Source organism: Hippoglossus hippoglossus, chromosome 13 (genome assembly GCF_009819705.1).
Source record: "Hippoglossus hippoglossus isolate fHipHip1 chromosome 13, fHipHip1.pri, whole genome shotgun sequence".
NCBI classification, from domain to species: Eukaryota; Metazoa; Chordata; class Actinopteri; order Pleuronectiformes; family Pleuronectidae; genus Hippoglossus; species Hippoglossus hippoglossus.
Genome location: NC_047163.1, coordinates 24931607 through 24942870, shown reverse-complemented (window position 1 = coordinate 24942870; position 11264 = coordinate 24931607). Strand labels below are relative to the sequence as shown.

The 11264-nt window shown below is 37.6% G+C and overlaps 1 protein-coding gene across 1 annotated transcript; it reads left to right on the top strand.

Annotated features, from left to right (window-relative positions):
• The first annotated feature begins 4853 nt into the window (after positions 1–4853).
• si:dkey-243k1.3 (endonuclease domain-containing 1 protein) lies at positions 4854–10080 on the top strand. The gene is made up of 6 exons (XM_034603870.1): positions 4854–4935; positions 5073–5190; positions 5296–5396; positions 6266–6380; positions 6587–6743; positions 9469–10080. The coding sequence occupies exons 2-6, from the start codon at positions 5113–5115 to the stop codon at positions 9858–9860; spliced, it is 843 nt and encodes a 280-aa protein (XP_034459761.1). The 5' UTR covers positions 4854–4935; positions 5073–5112; the 3' UTR covers positions 9861–10080.
• The last annotated feature ends 1184 nt before the right edge of the window (positions 10081–11264 follow it).

Here is an 11264-nt window from a genome sequence, read left to right as displayed (position 1 = left end):
TCTGAAACAGAAATTAAACCTCAATGTTCACCTCATCAAACCCCAGATTGGAACTCTAGGATTAGACCACAGAGAGGTCAAAATGAAAAAATCTTCAATTACGGAAAATAAACTTATTTAGGGTTCTGGAGGAAAGTGTTGTATCAAATGTTGTCAATGTCACAGTGCATGTGAAAATCTATTTAAACATGTTTTGCAGGGTCACTGAGAACCCAAACATGAGAAACACTATCCTGATATATTTTGTCAGTTCAAAATCATGTTCATATGCAATTCCGAAGAATTAGCTAAATTTCTACATTAAGTATTAATATTAATAAAGCAAGTTAAGTGTTTTTTTGAGTTGATAAAGCGATCGCTTCAAGATGCCTAGTGTTAATCCAAATAACAAAACTAGAAGGGCACTGAGAGACCACTCCGCCAAGGCCCGACAGTCTCCTTATGAAAACACATCTATATTCACTAGATCTGGATTTTTATTTGATCTGCACCAAATAGCACCAAATAATAAATATCCCTCCCGTAAACATGAATGATTTTTTTCGTGATGATCCATGAATTATTCTCAGAGAAATCAATGAAAATAATGAAAAATAAATCCTGGATCCGCACCAATATTTGATGAGTTCTTCCTTCACCCATACCATGTGCTTCCACCAAGATTAGTGATAATCACTCCAGTGGTTTTTTTGTAACCCTGCTAACCATCTGCAGGGTAACAATGCAGACGAAAACCTCCTTGGTGGAATACAAACGTCCTCAAACCTTACACGGACTAATTCAAAAGCTGACTACTTCACATAATCACACCATAACCTTCATTATCCATGTTGGATCTGTATAACCTGAGAGCCCAAAGGCAATTAACAATCAAATCAAATGAATCAATTAGCCAGTTAATCAAGTGACCAGGACCAATGTTAATCAAAGCATGTGGAGTCAGAAGAGGTTTGTGTACAATAGGCGAATTGAGAATATTGCTCACATGTCTAATTCAACATGTAAGCAGTGATTTTAGTTTTGTGCTCGACAGTTTTCCTGCTGAACCACACTCAGTTCTCTCTCGCTGACAGACAGGGAGTGAAGATGCTTTGGAGGCAGGGATTAGGCTAAATCTGTGTCTGGGGAACCCGACTCCACAAAGCTCCATTCAAGTCAATTAAAGATGTCCACTCACATTAACTTCTGGGCCAAATTCAAAAACACACCAAAGTCATTGGTTAAAATCCATCACATTTCTGTGTCATTTACTGTCATCTTTAATGATTATCTGCCACAATTTGCACTTTTGTGTTCTACGGCTTTGAAGCCGAAAGCGTAATTTACTTGTTTTTTTAGTTTTGAGGACACAGCCTATCAATGATCGTCAGTTTGCAGGACGGATATTTTCCAGGTGGTTCTGCAGTGCAACAGTATTCAAAAGAAACAGGTGAACTTGAAATCATAAATCAACACTGCAACCTAGAGGCAGACTACTGCAACAACATCTGCTGCTTTTTGCTGCAAAAATCAATCAAATGCAAAATAGAGTAAAGGAGAGGAGTTCATTTCCTAAAAATTTAATCTAGACTCTGATTTTATATATATATATATATATTAGTTTGAATTTGCACACTTTCAGTGATAAATTTTACTAACTTGTCTATCAAAAACTTCAGCCCATTTAATAATGATCATCTGACTCCATACTTTGTCCTTTTTTCCCTCTCTATGTGTTTACACTATTTACATCTTAAATTAGATAGAAAGCCAAACAGTACGGCTCATTAACAGCTGCATTTGTTTATTTCCCCTAACAATAAAGCAATTACACTGGGCAAACACAATTATAACACTGTGTAGTGTCTTCCAGTTCATGTACTGCTGTGAGATTTACATGTTTGGTTAATGTGAAAAATGAATGCCGGCAGAGTAATGGGAAAACACAAGGCTGATTAAATAAAGCCTGAGTCTTTATCTTATTCCTGATGTTTTCAATGTGTTCTCTGGCATCCACCAGCCGTCTTGGCATTTTTCCAATTCAGTTTTAGTCAACCTTTAGTTTCCTCTATTTGACTTTAATGATTTTTTTTAACTTGATCGATGAGTGAACCTATAATCTGATTTTTACTTGAGTTGGCTTTTTAGGAGCCAGCTCCAGCTTGTGGCAGTGATTTAACTGAATTTACAAGAACTTACCTTCTCAGACTGATTTAAACACTGAATCGATTTATTGCAAGGTTATGACAGTAGTCACTTTTTATTTCCAGAGTTTACTTACTTAAGTGTCAGGGCAACAGAGCTGACACAACTCAACTAAATGTTAAAGTCAAGTGTTGCTGGAATTTTGTCTCACAACGAACCAACTAAATATCATTAATAATCACAATCATTAATCAAATATTAAGGATGAACCATTTTAATTTTATCAAATGCACAAACATCTCAGAAATGACCAAAAACATTCTTCAAAAGCACTTTTTCAAAGTATAATATTATGTTTTCCCTGTCGATTCTCAAGAGATTGAGTAATCGAAATAACTGAGTACATTTACTCAAGTACTGTATTTGTTTGTATTGTACTGCACAATTTTTTTAGGTACTTGTACTTGTATTTAAATTTGTGCCACTTCATCCGATTGGACTACTTCTTTAAATGATTTATTTTCTGTAAGAAATATCAGTTGGTTTCATTGTAATGATTGTTCAGGTTCAAAGATGCAAAGCTGAACTTTGTCTTTTCTATTTTCTGCCCTGTTAATAGTAGTTAAAGTCATTGCTTTAGCTTTACCAGCTACAGTGGGGACATACTACGAACACATTAATGCACGATCAAACATTCTAATCATCTAACATATAACAATGACATTATATTATATTCAAAGAAGCTATTGTTCTGCAGTAAAGATACTTTTAATTTGAATACTTAGAGAACATTTTGCTTCTAAAACTTCAATGCTTTTATACAGAAAAATAATGACCCATTCTGTTCGGTTAATTTTCATTGTACCTGTACTTCACCCTTGAATTTCTCTAGAATTAAATAATCTCTGTCAAAGAAAAGGAGTTCTTGATTTACAAATTGGACACTTTGACCTTAGAAATAGTAGTAACAATAGAATCCCCTGCTTTGTAGGCTATTGAAACTTCAACATTTTGAGATGGATGGTTTTATGTGAAAATATAAAAATGTTGGTTATGAGACATTTCAGGATTTGTAATCATAGTCATTTATATTTCGCTGGTAAATTTCTGTATCATCCCAGAGTTAATATTGCAATTTCTAAAACCATTTAAAAACATTCGTAAAATTGTCAGTCCAATTGTTTTGACTGTAGATAAGAACATCAAAAATTCAATTCAATTCAATTCAATTCAATTCAATTCAATTCAATTCAATTCAATTTTATTTGTATAACGTCATATTAAGACATACATAATCTCAAGGCACTTCACATAGTAAGGCCGAAACCAGACAGTATTATAGAGTTTAAGCAAACACTTTTCGACATTGGAGAGAAAAAACTCCCCCATAACAGAAGGAAGCTTCGTGAACCAGACTTTGTGTGGGCAGCCATCTGCCTCGACCGGTTGGGGTGAGAGGTGAGAAACGGGGGAGAGAGGAGAGGTGAGGGAGCAGGTTATGGGAGTGTAACTTAGAAAGTGGGAGAAGCCCATATGTTAGGTTTGCACACAGTGTGTACCTTGATCGTGGGAAAAACAACACATGAACCCATATCTCAGTGTAACCCGAGCAAAAAGGTGCTGTGACTCAGTTTGCCTGTTGCACATGTTCTAAACACGCCAGCAGAAGATGTTGATATCGAATAAAAGGAATGAACATCAGAGAGTTTTGCCGCATTAAAAGTCACTGATGCAAATACGGTTTAAATGCATTAAAACATATTTACCTCACAATTATTATGAAGCTGTTGCTCCAGGTCTGAGTTACAGTGACTGTGCAAAAGGAAGCAGACATAAAATAAACAGTTCCTCGTTATACAGTGTGAGTCAAACATGAATTTACAGCAGGATTGTAAACTAGTGGTGGAAGAAATATCAAATCTTATAAGTATCAATGCCACAGTGTAGAAATATTATTATTATTATCATGTGATAAAAATTTTAGAAAAGAAGAACATTTTCATCAAATTACTGTGTGTGTACTACTTATTCTGAATGTTTTATTTACAGAATAATGCATATTTTATTTTTGGATTATAGTTATAATAAATTAATGTGTGGATTTTCAATATATTATATACTACTCAAAAGCTAACTCGATTAGCAGATCAATTGAGGCATATCTTAGTTTCTTATAGTTTATTTCTTATCCCTTTTAAATGTATAGTTTATATATTATTATATGTAATATTTATAATAATCATAACAATAATAATAACAATGATCATTATTATTATGAATAATAATAAACTAAACTAAATAATAAGAAATAAGAATATAAAGAATATATTAAATTATATTACATTATATTATATTATATTATTAATCTGAATATGGAAAGTAAAGAGTAACTACAGTAATCAAATAACTGTTGTGGAGTTAGAAACACAACATTTGCCTCTGATTCGTCGTGGAGAAGATGTATAAAGTAGCTGAAAATGGAAACACACAACTAAAAGTATCTCAATTTGTACTTAAGAACAGCGTATATATATATATATATATATATATACAGGATATTGTCTCACATCAATCCCATATTCCGCTCGCTCTTGCACATTCAAAGCACACATTTTACACTCATTACACTCTCACTCTTGGTCATCTTCATCCACACCTGATTCAGGGTCATCCCGCACAAATGTCACGTGTCAACATACAGGCGTGCAAATAAACGCAGCGGACAAATAAGGTGAACGGTGAGGAGAAGTCACATATAAAAGCCCCTTCCTGCTCAGGGCAGCGTGTGGCAGCAGACTGGTGCACCGGCAGGTGAGTGGAAATACACACATGCAAACACACACTGCAAACAAGCTGACCCCCCTTCCATGTGAGGGCCTACAGGCTTTTACCGTGGACCAACGCACTGTAAAATGAATTTGTCCTGTTTTGTTTCATTTGACTCAAGGGGGCAGTCGAGAATCCCTGATACCTAAAGTTTAGTCCACAATGCAGAGCTTGGTACCTTTGTGTGCTCTCCTCCTCTTCCTCTTCTCTGTCCGTGCTGATGTTGTGGGACGTTTTGAGGTTGGTGACCTCAGTTTATTTATTGGACACACATTTGTGTCCATTTGTGTGTGTTGTGATGGTGATTCAATCAGGGGCTTGTCTCATTTTGTCATTCTGACCCAGGATGAACCAGAATGTATGAAGTACTTCTATAAAGAGAAGGTGCCAGAGTGGGGGGCTTCTACTCCTGGGGCGGCCCGTCTCTGTCATCGCTTTGTCAACAGGTAAATAAACTTAAGTTACATGATAGGTTTAAGTCAACTTACATCTTTAAACAATACGTTTGGAGTTTAGGATAAAAAGCTATCCCCAGATAATAAATACATCTATTTATGTTTATTTATTTATCAGATCTGTTTCCCTGTATAACAAAACATTGTTTCCTGCTATGATGATAAGAGTTGAAACATAGTATAACATTATGAGACAGACCAACAGAGTAGAGTGCTCCTGTTAATTTATTATCATTAGTTGGAGAAAAAATATAATTTGTAAGTTTTAGTAAAGCTGTAGTTGTGGAGTGATTTGTTCGAAAACCAGATTGAAAAGGTGATAAAACGTAATTATGAATTAGACAGTATGATAGTTAATTATAAATTAGCTTCTCAAAAGTGTTTGGATTGAAATTGATCTATAGTTATTGAGTTCCAGTGCATCCTGACCTTTATGCAAGGGACTGACGCGTGAACATTTCCACATGACAGGTATTTCACAACTGGACAATGACATATGAAAGAGTTCACAGAGAGGGTACATACCAATATGGGTATTTCAATCCAATCCCATCTAACCCAGGAACCCTGGGTAAATAAGGGTAAAACACAGGTAAATAAGGGTTGGAAAGTGGAACTAAGAAATGACACTACAGTAAAACACAGCACCATACACAACTTGACTTTGCTCAGGAAGATGTGCATATGCTTGGTTTCTTGTCTAATTCATCTTTTCATTCACTTTCAACTGATCATTTGAATCTTGGACATTTGCTAAAATCTTGTCAGTTGATATTTTTAGTGTAAATGTTTCTTTGGCTCTAATTTTCTAGAGCAATGCATCTGATGTCTTAATTATCCACTTCATCTCTCTCTATCAGGTACCACTTTGCCACACTCTATGACACCAACCATCGCATTGCTGTCTACGCTGCCTATCAGTTCCAGCCCAGCAATGGAGGAGGCAGGGAGAAGAGGTGGTTTGTAGAGCCTCAGGTTGGTGTGTTCATACTTTGTGTGAATCTACTAATGTGTTAAAAATTCATCCTCACCACAATTTGTTATACATATTAAGTAGGGAGCACATGCATATACATAATGCATAAATAAAAAATCTATATTTTTTTGTAGAAGGATATCATACATAAGCTGTGCTTGCATTTGGCAATTGGTGTGTTTAAAGGTTAGTTTTTGCCTTTCAGCTGGTTAACTTGTCCTGGCAAGCTGAGATGAAGGATGGCTACTGGCTGGGGAAGGACCACCCTGGGGTCTACCTGGGAGAGAGACAGGCTCTGAATGAGGACTACACACACTCTGGCTTCGACCGTGGTCACCTTAACCCCAACGGACACCATGCAGGTAGGAGGGGTTTGTTTGGAGCACCAAAAATGTCAAGTTCAACAGTGTTGATGGAGAACTCGGATACATGTGTTTCTTTATTGCTTTAAATCCACGATGTGATTTGTTCAGTGATGTCAAATAAAGAAACATTTTCAGTAATCCTCCCAACGTTAGCATGGCCTGCAGCTAATACCCTCTTAGTGTAGATATTCATTCATAAGTAATATTGTTTACTGTGAGATGGTTATGTGCTGGGTCATTTGTTGAAATGATGGATTGAATGCGTCTCAATGAGGAAAGTTGAATTTAGCCAGTGAGACGTTTAATGTCTCCACATGCTGCGAGAATGGTCAACAGAGAAAGAGCAACACACATGAAGTATTTATTCCTTGCCATGGATCTGCCACACTTATAACTTTTAACATAAAAGGTTTGAATGGTTTCTTAGAAGGAGATACATCACTAAAGAGGCAATAAATTATCTTAGCACAGCTGCATGTCCGCAATGACCTTGACCTCTATACTTAAATCATCTTGCATGATACAAAGCCATGTCCGTAATGACATATGTGACCCTAAACATGCCCAAAGTAAGATCATGCTATGAATAGTTGCTGGAAAATATCCACAACACTGTGTTTTACTCTGATTCCACTGGCAATGACAAATGTGTCATATCATTCCAATGTATCTTAAAGGGGACATATCATGAAAATTCCACTTTGTTAGTGCTTCTACAGGTTAATGTGGGTATCTGGCATGTCTACCAACCCAAAAACTCTGGGAAAAAAACACTTGTGCGTTTTGTTATGGTTCCTCTAAGTCAGAAACGTCATGCTTGAGTGACTGGAATGAGCTTCCTGTGTATTGTGTCGTAACAATACACTGGAAGTCTCCCTACATGGCCTTGGCCCACCCCCCACATCATCCCCCCCGCCCCCCCACACTTGTTACGCCGGGTTTACTCAGCAAGGCTGAGAGGCAGCGCAGCGCCGTTCTCCAGCACGCAGCCGCCTGGCTGTTCACACGGGACGAGCATTTCTCCGCTGGTCAGCCCCATAGACTGTATATATAAGGTCAGCCCGCGATTCTGCTTTCTCCGCTTGTTGTTGTACCCGTTGAATGTCGGGGTTCGGGGGTAAATGATGGTTTTCATATCCCCCCCACCCCTCTCTTTCTCTCTCTGTCTATCTGCTTGTGTGCTTGTAGTGGATGGGCAGAGGGGGACATTTAATTATGTGATTGGGAAAATTAAAACTCCAGGACAACAGAAGGGGAATACAAAGTATGGGATGCATATTTGATAATTTATATCATATAAAATATGTAATTTATATCGTTTAAAATCATGGGGGGAGAGGGGGGAGGGGGGAGCTGGCTCATTAGCATTTAAAGGAACAGGCACTCAAAACAGGTCACTCTGTGGAGGGCTGTTTTATACAGGGTAAAAAGGGTGCTGTTTTAAATGATCCTTGTGGTATTTTGACCAAAGTATGTTACAGACATTTCATTAAGACCCCAAGGAACCATATCAACTTGTGGTAAAATGGGCATACAATGTCCCCTTTAACTTAATCTTCACAGTTTAATTTAGCTCATGTTACACAAAAGAATAAATATAGAGCAGATACTATGCCAGAAGACATTTGCAGATACTTACTCATACCTACTGCTGTTTTATATCCTCTGCAAGGTAAGAACTGTTAGGTTAGGTTAGGTTTCTTTATTAGTACCCAAGGATAAATTTGTTGTGCAGACAGGGAACAGACATCCTTGGAAACAGACCACAATACAACATTAGTTAAAAAGAGGACATCACAACCTTATCAATTCATAAAAGTAAAACAGACAACAGACATCAACACAATACAGCAGACAGCACCGAACATAGTACAGCCACGAGTCACGACAAGTGCTTAACCACCCCCTCCCCATAGGCACCCAATGCTCCTACAGGAGCCTGGAGTGCTAAAAGTGCTACAGATGAGGTGCATCCCTCGTACCTATTTGTTAAGAAGCACAATCGCTGCAGGTACAAAGCTCTGTCTGCAGCACTTGGTTCGATCCTTAGGAGCCACATAACGACGGCCAGAGCGGAGGAGCTGGAACTCGCTATTTAAAGGGTGAAAACAATCCCAAAGAACGGAGTTGGCCTTAATCTGAGTGGAGTTAAGCACCAAGAGGTGGAGTTGAGACTCGCCTATAAGCCTACTAGCCCACTTTATTATTTGGTTGAGGGCGATTTTGTCCTGCAGAGACAGGCTACCAAACCAAGACACAAGGGAAAAAGACAACACAGATTCCATAAAGGCTCGATAAAAGAGGCTCAGCATGGTTACGTCAATGTTAAAACGGGACAATTTTACAAGGCAAGACAAATGCTGGTGACCTTTTTTCAAACTGCCTCGCAGTTGTTACTAAAGGTTAGTTTATAATCAATGACTGTCCCAAGATATTTATAATTTTCAACATACTCCACAGGCTGGCCTTTGATTATTGTTGAATCATGGGTGGGAGCACGCTGGATGAATTACTGTGTGTTTTTCGCAGTGAAATTATAAATAATTATTGTGTAAGGTTGTTTTTATCTCAAAATGAATATTTTTCAACATCAAATTATCTCCCAATCAGCATTCATTTAATATTTATCCTTGAGGAATGAGACACATCTTTCACTCTTTATCCCTTATGCATCACTTCTTCTTGCATAATCAACTGGAACTCTCATCCCTCTCTTTTACAGTCCCTGGCCGCAACGCCACTTTCACCCTGACCAATGTGGTTCCCCAGAACCCCAAGCTGAACCAGAACGCCTGGAGGATCCACGAGTCCAAGCTCAACGACCTTTTCCGCAGCAACTGCTCTCAGGCCTATGTGCTGGTAGGTGCTGTTCCCTCAGCAGACAACTGGATTGTGAAAAACAACATAAAGCGTGTGAACATCCCAGACTACCTGTGGAACGCCTACTGCTGTGTTGACAACAATGGGAGGCCCCTGCAGAGCGGTGCTGCCACAGCGAGGAACACAGAGGACAACTGGGTGGAGAATCTCTCTCTGGATGAGCTGGGAGAATTCCTCCAGCAGTCCTCCAATCAGCCAGTAGGGGAGCTGTTTTACAATAATTGCAGGGCATGAAAGAAGGGATGATGAGAAGAGAACTAAAGGTGCCATTTCCCATTAATCTCTACATTAGATTTGTACAACTGCCCAATGCTGTTTTTGGTATCGATCTTATTGTGGTAACACAGTAAGAAAAAAATGTACTTTGACACTGGTGTCAACATGGTGTATCTTATCATTTAACAGCAACACTAATGCATCCACAATCAATAAATGAAAATGAGTTGCAGATGGATGAAGTGACTGTTTATTGTTGGGTTTTTATTAGTAGTAAAGGAAAATATCAATATAAGCAAGTGAAAAAAAAAATCAAGTGTCTGTTTTATTAAAAGACCCTGAAGTGTTTTCTAAATAATTATAATCAAAAAATTATTTTCAAAACAAAAGATTCAAAGTGCTTTCACAAGATATATAGATAAAAGCAAATGAAAAACACTTTAAGTGTCAATCAATCATTTATCAAGAGAAGTGAAGTAAACGAAAGAAAAAAGAGAGAAAGAAAGAAAGAAAAATACAATATAAAGTAAAAAATTAAATATGACCGAAACAATAATAAATAATGTTACAGACGAGTGCAAATTCTTCACTGCTTACTTTAGAATTATTCAATATTTTAAGGTCAAGGGCTCAATAGATTTGTGACAAAGTGCTGTTTATAGCTTTGCTTGGCTCAAACGGGATAGTCTACAATGCCAAGTTCCCAGAATGTGGTAAAACAACAATACAACTGCCCAAAGCTTGTGGTATGATGCCAAGTTGCGCAGACTGCCTCTTGTCCCTATGAAATTTTATTACCAAATACTGGTGTCCTCATTTGTTTGTCGTTGGCAGAGGTAAGTACTTCTTTTAAAGAAGAGAGCAAGGTGGATTATCTTCCCCACAGCCACAAGATAGTGAACATCAACCCTCATTTGCCTCTAATTTACCTGTAGGATAAACCTAATCTCTGCTCAACCACATATGCCTACATTCAAATGCAATGTCACTTTAGTTCATGACTACTTTCCCCTGTGTTATGGTTGATGGAAGACATTTAAAACTAACCAGCAATTTAACATTGACAATATCAAATGGGTAATGCAGAAGCACGTTGCATAAAGTTTTCCGTATGTAGGGTTTTGAGATACAAGTGTCTTTCCATCATGATCTTTCAAGCAGTGTTACATTTTGCTATGTTTTATTTTTATTTTTAAATAGACCAGGTGTTAGCCACAAAGAACCTGCTCCTTTACATCCCTGAGAGTGTTGTAATGTGAAAGGTTTTTACTTGTGATGTAGAAGCACCTAAGTAGTTATGCAGAAGCAAACAGAAGTAGTTACCTAAATGTTAACAACATAGTAAGGACATACTAAAAGCTAAATCAGAGAAACATGTCTCTCTTCATCTGTAAAATATAATTTTCTGCTCCTTACAGGGCC